We start from the raw sequence: 17712 nt of genomic DNA on the forward strand, positions 1-17712 counted from the left end.
CATACCATTCAGACAGGAAGAGCTTCTATAGGTATATGAAAAGAGGGTAGCAAAAGTAAACGCTAAAATAGAGGACGAGACTGGTGAATTAATAATGGGAAACAGGGAAAAGACAGAGACTTTGAACAAATATTTTGTATCAGTCTTCACGGTAGAAGACACAAAAAGCATCCCAATAATAATAATCAAGGGAGGGAGGAACTTAAAACAATCACTATCGCTAGAGAAAAAATACTAGGCAAACTAATGGGACTAAAGGTGGACAAGTCCCCTGGACCTGATGGCCTGCATCCTAAAAGAAGTGGCTGCAGAGATAGTGGATGCATTGGTTGTAATCCATCAAAATTCGCTAGATGCTGGAGAGGTCCCAGCGGATTGGAAAACCGCAAATGTAACGCCCCTGTTCAAGAATGGTGGGAGACAAAAAGCAGGCAACTATAGACCAGTTAGCCTAACATCTGTCATTGGGAAGATGCTGGAGTCCATTATTAAGGAAGTAGTAGCTAGCAGGACATTTAGAAAATCATGACACAATCAAGCAGAGTCAGCATGGTTTTATGAAAGGGAAATCATATTTGACAAATTTGCTAGAGTTAGAACATAGTAAGAACATAAGAAATAGGAGCAGAAGTAAGCCATACGGCCCCTCGAGCCTGCTCTGCCATTTAATAGGATCATGGCTGATCTGATCATGGACTCAGCTCCACTTTCCCGCCTGCTCCCTATAACCCCTTATCGTTTAAGAAACTGTCTATTTCTGTCTTAAATTTATTCAATGTCCCAGCTTCCACAGCTCTCTGAGGCAGCGAATTCCACAGATTTACAACCCTCTGAGAGAAAAAATTTCTCCTCATCTCAGTTTTAAATGGGCGGCCCCTTATTCTAAGATCATGCCCTCTAGCTCTAGTCTCTCCCTATCAGTGGAAACATCCTCTCTGCATCCACCTTGTTAAGCCCCCTCATAATCTTATACGTTTCGATAAGATCATCTCTCATTCTTCTGAATTCCAATGAGTAGAGGCCCAACCTACTCAAACTTTCCTCATAAGTCAACCCCCTCATCCCCGGAATCAACCTAGTGAACCTTCTCTGAACTGCCTCCAAACCAAGTATATCCTTTCGTAAATATGGAAAGCAAAACTGCACACAGTATTCCAGGTGTGGCCTCATCAATACCTTATATAGCTGTAACAAGACTTCCCTGCTTTTATACTCCATCCCCTTTGCAATAAAGGCCAAGATACCATTGGCCTTCCTGATCACTTTCTGTATCTTCATACTATCCTTTTGTGTTTCATGCACAAGTACCCCCAGGTCCCGCTGTACTGCGACACTTTGCAATCTTTCTCTATTTAAATAATAACTTGCTCTTTGATTTTTTTTTCCTGCCAAAGTGCATGACCTCACACTTTCCGACATTATACTCCATCTGCCAAATTTTTGCCCACTCACTTAGCCTGTCTATGTCCTTTTGCAGATTTTGTGTGTTCTCCTCACACATTGCTTTTCCTCCCATCTTTGTATCGTCAGCAAACTTGGTTACCTTACGCTCAATCCCTTCTTCCAAGTCGTTAGTATAGATTGTAAATAATTGGGGTCCCAGCACTGATCCCTGCGGCACCCTACTAGTTACTGGTTGCCAACCAGAGAATAAACCATTTATCCCGACTCTCTGTTCTTTGTTAGTTAGCCAATCCTCTATCCATGCGAATATATTACCCCCAACCCCGTGAACTTTTATCTTGTGCAGTAACCTTTTATATGGCACCTTGTCAAATGACTTTTGGAAGTCCAAATACACCACATCCACTGGTTCCCCTTTATCCACCCTGTTCGTTACATCCTCAAAGAACTCCAGCAAATTTGTCAAACATAACTTCCCCTTCATAAATCCATGCTGACTCTGCCTGACCAAATTTTGCTTATCCAAATGTCGTGCTACTGCTTCTTTAATAATGGACTCCAACATTTTCCCAACCATCGATGTTAGGCTAACTGGTCTATAGTTTCCTGCTTTTTGTCTGCCTCCTTTTTTTTTAAAATAGGGGCATTACATTTGCAGTTTTCCAATCTGCTAGGATCTCCCCAGAATCCAGGGAATTTTGGTAAATTTCAACCAATGCATCCACAATCCCTGCCGGATTGCAAGCCATCAGGTCCAGGGGATTTATCTGCCTTTAGTCCCGTTATCTTACTGAGTACCACCTCCTTAGTGATTGTGATTGTGTTAAGTTCCCCCTTCCCCCTGCCCCCCATAGCCCCTTGACTAGCCACTGTCGGTATATTGTTAATGTTCGCTACAGTAAAAGACCGATACAAAATATTTCTTCAGAGTTTCTGCCAACTCCATGTTATCCATTACTAATTCCCCAGTCTCATCCTCTACGGGACCAACATTTATTTTAGCCACTCTTTTCCTTTTTATATACCGACAGAAACTCTTGCTAACTGTTTTACTGTTTTTATATTTTGTGCTAGTTTACTTTCATAGTCTATCTTCCCTTTCTTAATCATTTTTTGAGTCATTCTTTGCTGACTTTTAAAAGCTTCCCAGTCTTCTACCCCCCCCCCCACCCTCCCCTAACTAGCATAGGCCACTTTGTATGCCCTTGTTTTTAATTGGATACCGTCCTTTATTTCTTTAGTTAGCCACGGATGGCTATCTTTTCTCTTACACCCTTTCCTCCTCACTGGAATATATTTTTCTTGAGAGTTGTGAAATATCTCCTTAAATGTACACCACTGTTCATCAACCGTCCCACACTTTAATCTATTTTCCCAGTCCACTTTACCCAACTCTGCCCTCATACTTTCATAGTCTCCTTTATTTAAGCTTAGTACGCTGGTTAGAGATCCAACTTTCTCACCCTTCATCTGAATTTGAAATTCAATCATGCTATGATCACTCATTCCGAGGGGATCCTTTACTAGGAGAATGTTTATTAATCCTGTCTCATTACACAGGACCAGATCTAAGATAGCCTGCCCCCTAGTTGGTTCTATTACATACCGCTCAAGGAACCCATCCCTTACGCACTCTATGAATTCCTCCTCAAGGCTATCCTGACTAATTTGATTTGTCCAATCAACATGGAGGTTAAAATCACCCATGATTATTGCTGCTCCCTTTTTACAAGCCCCACTATTTCCTGGTTTATGCTCCGACCAAGAGAGTTGCTACTGTTAGGGGGCCTATAGACTACACCCACCAGTGACTTCTTCCCTTTATTGTTCCTTATCGCCACCCAAACTGTTTCAACACCTTTATCTTTGAGGATGTAACGAGCAGGGTGGATAAGGGGGGACCAGTAGATGTAGTGTATTTGGATTTCCAGAAGGCATTCGATAAGGTGCCACATAAAAGGTTACTAAACAAGATAAGAGCCCACGGGATTGAGTGTAATATATTGGTTAACTAACAGAAAACAGAGAGCCGGGATAAATGGGTCATTTTCAGGTTGGCAAACTGTAACTAATAGGGTGCCATAGGGATCAGTGGCCTCAACTATTTACAATCTATAATGACTGAGTGTAGTGTAGCCAAATTTGCTGACGATACAAAGATAGGTGGGAAAGCAAGTTGTGAAGAGGACACAAAGAATCTGCAATGGGATATAGATAGGTTAAGTGAGTGGGCAAAACTTTGGTAGATGGAGTATAATCTGGGAATATGTGAGGTTATCCACTTTGGTAGGAGGAATAAAAAAGCAAATTATTATTTAAATGGAGAGAGACTACAAAATGCTGCGGCACAGAAGGATCTCGGGGATCCCCGTACATGAAACACAAAAAGCTAGCATGCAGGTACAGCAAGTAATTAGGAAAGCAAATGGAACGTTGGCCTTTATTTCAAGGGGGATGGAGTATAAAAGTAGGGAAGTCTTGCTACAACTGTACAGGGCATTGGTGAGACCACATCTGGAGTACTGCGTATAGTTTTGGTCTCCTTATTTAAGGAGGGATATACTTGCATTGGAGGCAGTTCAGTGAAGGTTCACTAGGTTGATTCCTGAGATGGGGTTGTCTTATGAAGAAAGGTTGAGCAGGTTGGGCCTATACCCATTGGAGTTTAGAAGAATGAAAGGTGATCTTACTGAAACATACAAGATTCTCAGGGGGCTTGACAGGGTAGATGCAGAGAGGTTGTTTCCACTCATGGAGGAATCTAGAACTTGGGGTCATAGTTTCAGAATAAGGGGTCACCCATTTAAAATGGAGATGAGGATGAATTTCTTCTCTCTGAGGGCCGTGAATCTTTTGAATTCCCTACCCCAGAGAGCTGGTCATTGAATATATTTAAGGTAGAGATAGACAAATTTTTGAACTACAGGGGAGTCCAGGGTTATGGGGAGAGGGCAAGAAAGTGGAGTGGAGGCCAAGATCACATCAGCCATGAATGGCGGAGCAGGCTCGAGGGGCCAATTGGCCTACTCCTGCTCCTATTTCTTATGTGCTTATGACTTATCAACCAATGAGGGAATATATATTTCACAGAGGGATCCAAGGCCAAGTGCAGGCGTCAGGTCAAACAGGATTAGAGAGCCGACATAATTTAAAGTCATACATTCTGTCCTTATTTTTATATTTCCATTATCAATTTCTATATCCACATTTATCATGGAGACTGCTGATGTAAACTGTAATTATAGGCTCCCATGAGCGTTAGTACTGCAGCTCCACTGAGGGGAAGGTGTAATTACACTGTGGCAAGTTTACACAATAGTGCAAACTACCCAAGAATTATAATGGGAAAATCTGACAAGAGGAGCATACAGACTTACACAGCCTGCTCTTGATACTCTTTGCACTGTTATGCAAGTGTCAGTGTTTGGTGGTATGTTAAAGACATGCCCAGTGGAGATCCTGTGCAACAAGTCCTTTTCTGAAGGTTGGTCATTTAAAAAGAACAAATTCATGTAATTTCCGTAACAATACTTTTGTTGTACTGTGGGTCTTTAGTTCCTTGTTTAAACAATCAGGATATTATGTTGGATTAGAAGAAAGTTGGAAAGGATTTCTGGTAGAGAGGAACAGAACATAAACAAGATTGTTTTAAGTAACTGCAATGTAACCATGTTTTGAAGCCAACATGCAGTGTGTTTAGGGCAGCAGTAGGAACACTGGGCTTCATAGAATCAAACTCATACTTATGGTAGATTAAAAAACAGCAATATATTGGAGCACCAACATCCTCCACCCTTTAGTAATGAGCTGCCAATCGCAACAGTGCGGCCAAGGAAAGTACCATGCAGAAGGCTGACACTTGCAGAGAACACTCCTGAGCACTTCCAACTAATACTTTGATCACTGATTCCTAAATGTTTCCCTACTGACATTTCCTATACTTGACCCACCTCATTCCCCAGAACCAGATCCAGCAATATCTCCTTACTCATTGGGCCGGAAACGTACTGATCAAGAAAGTTCTCGTGGGAAGGATATAAAGGAGCAAATTTGCAGAGATGTTACAGAGAGGTGCAAGAACTATAGAGTAGTGATAATGGGGGACTTCAACTATTCTAATATAGACTGGGATAGTAATAGTGTAAAGGGCAGAGAGGGGGAAGAACTTCTGAAGTATGTTCAAGAGAACTTTTGTGATCAGTACGTTTCTGGCCCAATGAGGAAGGAGGCATTGCTGGATCTGGTTCTGAGGAATGAGGTGGGTCAAGTTTAGGAAGTGTCAGGAGGGGAACATTTAGGAAACAGTGATCAAAGTATTATAAAGGTTTAGACTAGCTATGGAAAAGGACTGATAGTAATCTAGAGTAAAAATACTTAACAGGAGGAAAGCCAATTTCAGTGGGTTGTGAATGGATCTGGCCTGGGTAACTTGAATCAAAGATTGGCGGCAAAACTATAATCGAGCAATGGGGTTCCATTGAAGAGATGTTTCGGGTACAGTTGAGGTACATTCCCATGTGAGGGAAAGGTAGGGCGACCAAAATCAGAGCTTCCTGGATGACAATAGAGGTAAGATGAAGCAGATGTCAGGTTGAGAATACAAGTGAATACCAGGCTGAATACAGAAATTTCAGAGGGGATAGAAAAAGGAAATAAAACGGGCAAAGAGTATGAAACAGATTGGAATCCAAAAGTCTTCTATAAGCATATAAATAGTAGACGGGTAGTAAGAAGGGTGGGGCCAATTACAGACCAAAATGGAGACCTACGCATGGAGACAGAGGGCATGGTTGAGGTACTAAATGAGTACTTTGCATCTGTCTTTACCAAGGAAGAAGATGCTGCCAAAGTCATAGTGAAAGAAGTGGTAGTTGAGATACTGGATGGGATAAAAATTGATAAGGAAGAGGTACTAGAAAGGCTGGCTGTACTTAAAGTAGATAAGTCACCAGGACTGGATGGGATGCATCCTAGGATGCTGAGGGAAGTAACGGTGGAATTGCGGAGGTACTGGTCATAATCTTCCAATCCTCCTTGGATACGGGGCTGGTGTCAGACGACTGGAGAATTGCAAATATTACATCTTTGTTCAAAAAAGGGTGTAAGGATAAACTCAGCAACTATAGGCCAGTCAGCTTAATGTTGATAATGGGGAAGGTTTTTAAAAATAATCCGGGACAAAATTAAGAGTCACTTGGAAAAATATGAAAACAAGATTAATTAAGGAAAGCCAGCATGGATTTGTTAAAGGTAAATCGGTGTTTAACCAACTTGATCGAGCTTTTTGATGAGGTAACAGAGAGGGATGATGAGGGCAATGCAGTTGTGATGTGGTGTACATGGACTTCCAAAAGTCATTTGATAAAGTGCCACATAATAAAGTTGCCAGCAAAGTTGAAGCCCGTGGAATAAAAGAGATAATGGCAGCATGGATACGAAATTCGCAAAGTGACAGAAAACAGAGAGTAGTGGTGAACTGCTGTATTTCGGACTGGAGGAAGGTACACAGTGGTGTTTCCCAGGGGTCGGTACTAGGATCACTGCTTTTCTTGATATATATTAATGACTTAGACTTGGGTGTACAGGGCACAATTTCACAATTTGCAGATGACACAAAACTGGGAAGTATAGTTAACAGTGAGGAGGATAGTGATATAGACTTCAAGAAGACACAGATATGCTTGTGAAATGGTGGGAGTTACACATGTGACAGATTAAATTTAACACAGAAAAGTGCAAAGTGATACATTTTGGAGGCAATATAAACTAAAGGATACAATTCTAAAGGGGGAGCATGAACAGAGAGACCTGGGGTTATATGTGCACAAATCGTTGAAGGTGGCAGGGCAGGCTGAGAAAGCGGTTTAAAAAACATACGGGATCTTGGACTTCTTAAATAGAGGCAGAGTGTACAAAAGCAAGGAAGTTATGATGAACCTTTATAAAACACTAGTTCGGCCTCAACTGGAGTATTGTGTCTAATTCTGGGTACCGCACTTTAGGAAGGATGTGAAGGCATTGGAGAGAGTGCAGAAAAGATTTACAAGAATGGTTCCAGGAATGAGGGGCTTCAGTTATATGGATAGACTGGAGAAGCTGGGGTTGTTCTCCTTAAAGCAGAGAAGGTTGAGAGGAGATGTGATAGAGGTGTTCAAAATCATGAGGAGTCTAGACAGAGTAAATAGAGAGAATTTGTTCCCATGGCAGAAGGGGGGAGAACCAGATGACAGAGATTTAAGTTGATTGGCAGAAGAACCAAGGTGACATGAGAAAAAACTTTTTTTACGCAGCTAGTGGTTAGGATCTGGAATGCACTGCCTGAAAGGGTGGTGGAGGCAGATTCAATCGTGGCTTTCAAAGGGGAATTGCATAAATACCTGAAGGAAAAAAATTTGCAGGGCTACAGGGAAAGGGCGGGAGAGTGGGACTAGCTGAAGTGCTTTTGCAGAGAGCTGGCACAGGCTCGACCGGCCGAATGGACTCTTTGTGCTGTAACCATTCTATAATTCTATTCCATGATTCCAGGTGGTCAGTTTCAGAACAGTACTGAAGCAAGCAGAGCACAACTTATGCGGCATAACAAAGGGAGATGTTTTACCAAAAAAACTAAATCTCATCCTTGCAAAAAAAAATCCATTCCTCAAATAAGATACTAAAAATTGCCTGTTCAGGTTTAAAGAGCAGGGGTTTCTCCTGGTGCTCTGGCCAACATTTCTTTCTCATCCAGCATAACCAAAACAGATTAGCTCATTGCGCCGAGTGCAAACTAACTGTGCACAAAAGCACTGCCATGGGGGTCAATGTACCAGTCACTGCACTTCAAAGTAATTTATCTTAACTTGAATCACTTTGAGATGTGATAAGGCTCCAGACAAATGCACATTTTTCTTTTTAATCACACGACCATTGTGTCAAAAGTATGTGATGTACAGCTTTCCAGCCCTGCACCAAGATCTGCCACAAATATGTTTCTTTTTTTGGATGAGTCGTTAAACTAACGTCTGCTCTGTCAGATGGAAGTAAAGATCCCATGGCACTATTTCGAGGAAAAGCAGGGGAGTTCTCCCCGTGTCCTGGCAATTATTTGTCACTCAACCAACATAACAAAAACAAATGATCTGGTCATAATCACATTGCTGTTTGTGGGATCTTGCTGAGTGCAAATTGGCTGCCGCGTTTCCCACATTACAACAGTGACTACACTCCAAAAAGTACTTCATTGGCTGGAAAACGCTTTGGGACGTCCCGAGGCCGAGAAAGAGCCGATATATAAATGCAAGTCTTTCTGGTAATAACAGATGGCGACGTGGGCCTCACCTGGACTGACTTTGGGAGCTGGGAGGGGGCGGCTCTGGACAGGTTGGGCCGCCGTGGAGCTGCAAATGACCCTCAGGCCCACGGAACGCACCAGGGCCCGGCTCAGCGCCATCCCCACAGCCCGGGCGCTTTACGGTCGGTCTCTCTCTCTCTCACACACACATACAGCCTCCTGGTGAGGGCTGGGGCTGGGCCCGGCTCCGCAGATTAACTCGCCGACTCCCGCCGACAGCTCCCTTGCGTGACTCCGCTCCGCCGCTGACCTTTCATCCTGACAACAGACTCGACCAATCGACTCTCCGTCGCTCGGGTCTGTTGGCAGACAGGCAGCGCGGTGCAGGACGGGAAAGTGGTTTGAACCGAGCGGGAGACACAGAGAGACCGAGAGAGAAATCAACCGGGGAACCGAGAGAGGCGCGGCCTGGCCCGGCCCGGCCCGGAGAAGCGGGCGGCCTCCGCCGGCAACCTCCGGATGGCGGGTTTCTGACCGAAGATTGTAATCACCGGACAGCCGGTGAGTCTCTGCGCCAGAGGCCGGGTGGAGGGGAGGATGGGCTCAGTGTCACTGGGAGGCCCAGCACGGCTATCTGTGTGAGAGTCCCCGGACCCTTCCTCCTCCCAGCAACCACAACAACACCACCTACATTTACATCCTTTCTGTAACGTTGACAAACAGATGTGGATCTTGCTACCACAAGGAGCAGTTGAGGCGTAGATGCAATGAAGGGGAAGTGTGATAAGTACATGAGGGAGAAAGGAATATGTTATATTGACAGGTTGTGATGAAGTAGGGTGGGAGGAGGCTGATATGGAGCATAAATACTGACACCGACCACTTGGGCCGAATGCCGTTTGTGCTGCTAATTATAAAACTCAAAGGTGCCTCCCAAGTGTGGAATCGGACAAGAAATGGAACACCCAGCCAAAGAGGGAGATAGCCACATAATAGACTTATTAGCAAAATTGAAGTTCATGAGATTAAAGGGGCAGTGGCTCCATGGATACAAAATTGGCTAAGGGGCAGAAAGCAAAGAGTAGTGGTGAACGTGGTGAACGTTTTTTCAGACTAAAGGGAAGTATACAGTGATGTCCCCCACAGGTCGGGGTTGGGACCACTGCTGTTTTTGATATATATTAATGACCTGGACTTGGTTATACAGGGTACTATTTAAAAGTCTGCAGATGGAACAAAACGTGGAAATGTAGGAAGCAGTGAGGAGAATAGCAACAGACTTCAGGAGGACATAGGCAAACAGGTAAAATGTGCAGACACATTGAGATAACATTTAACGCAGAGAAGTGAGCAACGATACCTTATGAAACACTGGGGTTAGGCCTCAGCTGGAGTATTGTCTACCACACTTTAGGAAGGAAGCCAAAGCGGGAAGCTTGGCCACCTGACCCTGGGATAGAGGGAGGGAGGGAACATCAGCCAGGTATCCTGCTCAATAACAGGAGTTCTCCTCGAGCCCCATTCCTCCAAGATACTTTTATATTCCTTTTAAAATATTTATCTGATTCCCAAGTGTGAAGTGATTCATTTTGGTAGGAAAAATGAGTGGTAATCTGAAACTAAAGGGCACAATTTTAAAGGCGGTGCAGGAACAGAGGAGGTGTGTATGTACACAAGTCTTTGAAGGTGGCGGGACAAGTTGAGATGGCTGTTAAAATAGGCTTTATAAATGGAGACATAAAGTACAGAAGCAAGGAAGTTATGATAAACCTTTATAAAACACTAGTTAGGCAAACAGTAGTAGTGATGTTGGGGAGGGCATCAAACAGGAAATTAGGGGTGCATGCAATAAAGGTGCAGCAGTTATAATGGGTGACTTTAATAAACTGGAAGCAATACGGTGGAGGAGGATTTCCTGGAGTGCATAAGGAATGGTTTTCTAGACCAATATGTCGAGGAACCAACTAGGGGGGGAGGCCATCTTAGACTGGGTGTTGTGTGATGAGAGAGGATTAATTAGCAATCTCGTTGTGCGAGGCCCCTTGGGGAAGAGTGACCATAATATGGTGGAATTCTGCATTAGGATGGAGAATGAAACAGTTAATTCAGAGACCATGGTCCAGAACTTAAAGAAGGCTAACTTTGAAGGTATGAGGCGTGATTGGCTAGGATAGATTGGCGAATGATGCTTAAGGGGTTGACTGTGGATGGGCAATGGCAGACATTTAGAGACCACATGGATGAACTACAACAATTGTACATTCCTGTCTGGCATAAAAATAAAAAAGGGAAGGTGGCTCAACCGTGGCTATCAAGGGAAATCAGGGATAGTATTAAAGCCAAGGAAGTGGCATACAAATTGGCCAGAAATAGCAGCGAACCCGGGGACTGGGAGAAATTTAGAACTCAGCAGAGGAGGACAAAGGGTTTGATTAGGGCAAGGAAAATGGAGTACGAGAAGAAGCTTGCTGGGAACATTAAGACGGATTGCAAAAGTTTCTATAGATATGTAAAGAGAAAAAGGTTAGTTAAAGACAAACGTAGGTCTCCTGCAGTCAGAATCAGGGGAAGTCATAACGGGGAACAAAGAAATGGCGGACCAATTGAACAAGTACTTTGGTTCGGTGTTCACTAAGGAGGACACAAACAACCTTCCGGATATAAAAGGGGTCAGAGGGTCTAGTAAGGAGGAGGAACTGAGGGAAATCCTTATTAGTCGGGAAATTGTGTTGGGGAAATTGATGGGATTGAAGACTGATAAATCCCCAGGGCCTGATGGACTGCATCCCAGAGTATTTAAGGAGGTGGCCTTGGAAATAGCGGATGCATTGACAGTCATTTTCCAACATTCCATTGACTCTGGATCAGTTCCTATGGAGTGGAGGGTAGCCAATGTAACCCCACTTTTTAAAAAAGGAGGGAGAGAGAAAACAGGGAATTTAGACCGGTCAGCCTGACATCGGTAGTGGGTAAAATGATGGAATCAATTATTAAGGATGTCATAGCAGCGCATTTGGAAAGAGGTGACATGATAGGTCCAAGTCAGCATGGATTTGTGAAAGGGAAATCATGCTTGACAAATCTTCTGGAATTTTTTGAGGATGTTTCCAGTAGAGTGGACAAGGGAGAACCAGTTGATGTGGTATATTTGGACTTTCAGAAGGCTTTCGACAAGGTCCCACACAAGAGATTAATGTGCAAAGTTAAAGCACATGGGATTGGGGGTAGTGTGCTGACGTGGATTTAGAACTGGTTGTCAGACAGGAAGCAAAGAGTAGGAGTAAATGAGGACTTTTCAGAATGGCAGGCAGTGACTAGTGGGGTACCTCAAGGTTCTGTGCTGGGGCCCCAGCTGTTTACACTGTACATTAATGATTTAGACGAGGGGATTAAATGTAGTATCTCCAAATTTGCGGATGACACTAAGTTGGGCGGCAGTGTGAGCTGCGAGGAGGATGCTATGAGGCTGCAGAGCAACTTGGATAGGTTAGGTGAGTGGGCAAATGCATGGCAGATGAAGTATAATGTGGATAAATGTGAGGTTATCCACTTTGGTGGTAAAAACAGAGAGACAGACTATTATCTGAATGGTGACAGATTAGGAAAAGGGGAGGTGCAACGAGACCTGGGTGTCATGGTACATCAGTCATTGAAGGTTGGCATGCAGGTACAGCAGGCGGTTAAGAAAGCAAATGGCATGTTGGCCTTCATAGCGAGGGGATTTGAGTACAGGGGCAGGGAGGTGTTGCTACAGTTGTACAGGGCCTTGGTGAGGCCACACCTGGAGTATTGTGTACAGTTTTGGTCTCCTAACCTGAGGAAGGACATTCTTGCTATTGAGGGAGTGCAGCGAAGGTTCACCAGACTGATTCCCGGGATGGCGGGACTGACCTATCAAGAAAGACTGGATCAACTGGGCTTGTATTCACTGGAGCTCAGAAGAATGAGAGGGGACCTCATAGAAACGTTTAAAATTCTGACGGGGTTAGACAGGTTAGATGCAGGAAGAATGTTCCCAATGTTGGGGAAGTCCAGAACCAGGGGACACAGTCTAAGGATAACGGGTAATCCATTTAGGACCGAGATGAGGAGAAACTTCTTCACCCAGAGAGTGGTGAACCTGTGGAATTCTCTACCACAGAAAGTTGTTGAGGCCAATTCACTAAATATATTCAAAAAGGAGTTAGATGAAGTCCTTACGACTCGGGGGATCAAGGGGTATGGCGAGAAAGCAGGAATGGGGTACTGAAGTTGCATGTTCAGCCATGAACTCATTGAATGGCGGTGCAGGCTAGAAGGGCCAAATGGCCTACTCCTGCACCTATTTTCTATGTTTCTATGTTTCTATCAGCTGGAGTATTGTGTTCAATTCTGGGCACCACATTTTAGGAAGGATGTCAAGGCCATAGAGAGGGTGCAGAGCAGATTTACTCAAATGGTAGCAGAGATGAGGGATTTTAGTTATGTGAAGAGACTGGAGAAGCTGGAGTTGTTCTCCATAGAGCAGAGAAGGTTACAGGAAGATTTAATCAATGTGTTCAAAATTATGAAGGATTTTGAGCGAGTAAATAAGGAGAAACTGTTTCCAATGGCAGAAGGGTTAGGAACCAGAGTTCACAGATTTAAGATACCAGAGGCAACATGAGGAGAATAATTTTATGCAGCAAGTTGTTATGAACTGGAACCCACTGCTTGAAAGGGTGATGGGAGCAGATTCACTAATAGCTGTCAAAGGGAATTGGATAAATTTTCCTTGAAAAGAAAATTTGCAGGGCTATTGGGGAAAGAGCAGGGGAGTGGTACAAATCGGATAGCTCTTTCAAAGAGTTGGCACATGCCTGGTAGGTCGAAAGGCCTCCTGCTGTGCTGTATCATTCTATGGTTTGGAGGGGTGATGAAAAACTTGGTCAAAGAGGTGGGTTGTAAGGAGGGGAGGGTCTTGAAAGAGTCGGAGAGGTTTGGGGAAGGAATTCCAGAGTGTGGGGCTGAAACTGCTGGAAGTTTGTGCTGCCAATGGTGGGGTGACGGGAGGGAAGATGCACAAGAGTCAGTTCTGGGAGGGGGAAGTTGTAGTCTTGGAGAGGGGTGAAGCCATGGAAGGATTTAAACACAAGAATGAGAATTTTAAATTCCAGGCATCAGTGGACCTGGAGCAAATGTAGATCAAGCACAGGGTGTACTAGGGAGATGTAAGAAGTGTCATATTAGTGGTCTTCACAACTGTATTTCACAAGTTGTCATGAAGTTGCTTTTATTTTCTGGATGTGTGATGCCTTTTTCAATGTTATTGCATCAATGCTGGATATAATGTGTTTTGCTGCTTCCATAGTTATTTAAATTGTATTTATAATGCCAGTGGATAAGAGATTAGTTATATTGTGACAGTTACTAAATTCTACTTTGTTTGCCATGTTGAAGTGGTCCTGGGGCCTAAATTGCTATAAAGGCATTTTTTTTCTAGATGCTGTATGAATTACTGTGGACACACAGGATTAATGTCCATATTAGCTGGCTATTTTCTGCAAGGTGGAGGGAATTTACTTTTATTGTCTGGCTAATATTCACACCTCGTGCCAAGGCAGAAATGTGTGTTATGATAGTCCTTGATATGTGTGGTTTTGATTGCTGCCATTGAATGTGTATAGGGAAACACCTGACAAGTCAAAAATATTTGGCACAGATTAATAAAACTGTCTGTCTCTTTTGATTCCAAGTCTCTCTTGGTGATTGTTATCCATGGGTGGTGTTGGGGCGGGGGGTGGGGCGGTAGTGATTCTTAATTGACAGCTGTGACAGGATTGTAAGTAGAGGTGTACCGGTGTACGCTCGCGGCCTTCCGCGAGAGGTGGGCGCCGGAGGGACTGGAGTGCATCGTTGCCCCCGGCAACCAAATTTTAATTTGATTTTATTTATTTTACAGTTTGATTTGTTTTAATTGCCGGTTTTAGTGTCCCCCTCCCCTTTTATAGGAGGCACTTGTAAATTATGTTTTTAGAGCCCAAAAAAACAAAAAAAAATTACAAAAATATGAAAAAAAACAACAACAAAAAAAGGGCCTTGTGAAATGTTTGGAGTGTCCCCCAGATCGGGGGTCACTTGACCTAATGTTTATTTGTCTCCTTTAAAAGAGTTGTAAGTAGAGGTGTTGTACCATTTTTTTTTAATAACACTCCTGTGAAGCGTCTTGGGATGTTATATTACATTAAAGGCACTATACAAATATAAGTTGTTGGGGTACTGCATTTGCTGCTTTGCAGTCCTTTTGTCTGGCAACTTTGGGGATTTAAATCACCGGTTCATATTGGGCTACCTGTATTTAGCAGTCAGTTCATCAGTTGGTCTGTAGCCACCAGGAAAGGCAGGCTAATTTAACTCTACTGCAGTGTTTCATCATGTAAGAGGTGAATGAGTTTCAAACAGACAATGTATGTTGCCCAATAGCTCAGGCAGAGGCATCTTTACCTTTTTGATATAACCAGTGTATGCTGTCAAGGATCCGTTTGATCTTGGATCTTTCTATCATTTACCTAGATACTGGGTAGAGGACACACGGTCTGCTTACAGGAGTGGTCGGTAATGCTGAACCCAAATAAAATATTTAGTGCAAACCCCCAAAAATATAATTGTGTATACAAAACACCATCATGGACCCTATGATGAATGAACCATGAAAAAGAAACACTACTGAAGCGCAGACTTAAACTTCAGAATAAAGATGTGTTTTATACAGAACTAATTCCAGCCAAGCAATACCTTGTTGGACTGCATGGTTCAAATTCTCACAGCCAGCTTTGCACATGTTTGCATTGCACTGGAGTTATATAGAATATACAGCACAGAAACAGGCCCAACAGGTTCATGCCAGTGTTCATGCTCTACACGAGTCTCCTACCATCCTTCTTCATCTAACCCCATCAACATATCATTCTATTCCTTTCTCCCTTATGTGTCGTTGATGATGATGAGCTTCCCCTTAAATGCATCTCAGCCACTCTCTGTGGTAATGAGTTCCGCATTCTCACCACTGTCTGAGTGAAGAAGTTTCTTCTGAATTCCCTATTTGATTTCTTGGTGACTATCTTATATGCCTTCTAGTTTTGCTCTTCCCCACAAATGGAAACACTATGTCATATGCATCATAGGCAGTCCCTCGTATCGAGGATGACTTGCTTCCACGCCAAAAAAGGATGAGTTCACGGGTGTTTCAATGAAGGACCTAATATTCCAGGTCCAGAACTACATGTTGAAGGGTGGAAGATGCCTGTGCGTGGATTTTTTTTAACGTGCAGTGGCCGTTGCACACCAGTACCACATGGCCTTGACAGAACTAAGTCTTGGTTCAGTGGCAAGGATTAACCAAGATGACTGGAGATCACCAAGATGGTTGGAGACCTACTCAGTAAAGAGTTACAGGATACCAAGAGATAACAAGATAACAATGCATCTGACGTTGACAGTCTTTGTGCAGGGTTTCAGGTTGTTAGCAAGTATTAAAGGCTCAGAGCCATGTCTAGATAATTGTTTCTTTCATTCACATGCTGATACCTTTGCAAAGACGATGTCAAGAAAAAAATGTCAATTAGTTTTACATGATGTGACACGATGCTAACTCTGACATGCACCACTGCTGTCAGTTCATCAATGTCAAACACAGAATTCTCCCAAACCCATACTGAATTTTACACATTAACTTTTTACCAAATGCTCCGATGTCAGTTTTAAGAAGTTCTTTAGCACATGTAAATGGGTGAAAAGGCCAATGATTCTGTCACACTGAGGTTTTGATGCATCGGTTTCTAGTGAGCTTGTGTAAACAAGCTGATTCCCAATCCAGTCAATCAACGCAATGCTTGTGACAGTAACCAGACATTGTCAAATTGAGATAACTTGCAATTTATTTTTTGGCATATGCCAACCCACCATATATGATGGTGTCCACAAATGTGTGATGAAAATAGTATGTCACCCTGGGTGTGCATCATGGTCCATCAAGTATCCAAACTACATTAGTCTGATGGACAGAGCTCGGAAAAGATTACAGTGGAGCAGACTCTCTGTCAGCTACAATACAACCACATCCCTAGTGACCAGTACTTTGGCATTTACAGCACAGGCTGATTCCAATGCTGCCAGTCTGCCTGCAAAATTCCACAACCAGATGACATCATCGTTTAACCAATAGATTTTCTAAGAATGGTTAAATATCAAAGCACTATGGGCCCAAGTTTCCACACGATAAAAAACAGGCGCCCCTCCGAGCTGGGCGCCCGTTTTTCGTGCCTAAAACGGCGCCTAAAAAAAAAAAATCGCAATTCTGGAGCGTTCTGCAGCTCCTTGTCTGCCTGACGCGGTGCCCAGGGGGACGGAGCCTACACTCACGCCGATTTTGTAAGTGGGAGGGGGCGGGTACTATTTAAATTAGTTTTTTTTCCTGCCGGCAACGCTGCACGTGCGCGTTGGAGCGTTCGCGCATGCTCAGTGTGAAAAAAACATTGGCACTCGGCCATTTTTGTAGTTCTTTGTAGCTGTTTAATTTTTGAACATTTTTGAAAATAAAAGCACATTGCCATCAGCACATCTCACTGCAGCCTTCTCACTGTCTCCTTCCCCCCCCCCCCCCCCCCGCGGGAAGAACGGGCGCCTCCTCTCCCCCCCCCCCCCCGCGGGAAGAACGGGCGCCTCCTCTCCTGCCCCCCCCCCCCCCCGCGGGAAGAACGGGCGCCTCCCCTCCCCTCCCCTTCAGGCTAACTGCACCATTCTCTGTGCCTGAAGCACTTTCACACAGGTAGGAAGATGGCTTATTTAATCTTTTCTTTGCTTATAAATGTTTATTCAGGTTGGATTTATTTGTATAACATTTGTAGAAGTATAAATAAGGATTTATTGTAGAATTTAATGACTTCCCTTCCCCTCCCTCCCCCTCCCCCACCTCATTCTGGACGCCTAATTTGTAACCTGCGCCTGATTTTTTAATGTGTAGAACAGGTTTTTTCAGTTCTACAAAAATCTTCACTTGCTCCATTCTAACTTAGTTTGGA

At 43.6% G+C, this 17712-nt stretch overlaps 2 protein-coding genes across 3 annotated transcripts in view; one reads left to right on the plus strand and one right to left on the minus strand.

Annotated features, from left to right (window-relative positions):
- The window catches only part of dars2 (aspartyl-tRNA synthetase 2, mitochondrial), a 50903-nt gene extending 41891 nt beyond the window's left edge, over positions 1–9012 (minus strand). Inside the window, exon 1 of one of the 2 annotated variants that reach the window (XM_070887428.1) lies at positions 8722–9012. In XM_070887428.1, the coding sequence (XP_070743529.1) occupies positions 8722–8833 (112 nt within the window). In that variant the 5' untranslated portion in view covers positions 8834–9012. The remainder of the gene's footprint in view (positions 1–8721) is intronic. The other variant, XM_070887429.1, reaches the window with a different exon arrangement.
- A 42-nt stretch (positions 9013–9054) lies between these two features.
- The window catches only part of cenpl (centromere protein L), a 32812-nt gene continuing 24154 nt past the window's right edge, over positions 9055–17712 (plus strand). Inside the window, exon 1 of the mRNA XM_070886234.1 lies at positions 9055–9235. The gene's annotated coding sequence lies outside the window, so the exon portion shown is untranslated. The remainder of the gene's footprint in view (positions 9236–17712) is intronic.

The sequence above is a fragment of the Pristiophorus japonicus genome, chromosome 8 (assembly GCF_044704955.1).
Source record: "Pristiophorus japonicus isolate sPriJap1 chromosome 8, sPriJap1.hap1, whole genome shotgun sequence".
Lineage (NCBI taxonomy): Eukaryota > Metazoa > Chordata > Chondrichthyes > Pristiophoridae > Pristiophorus > Pristiophorus japonicus.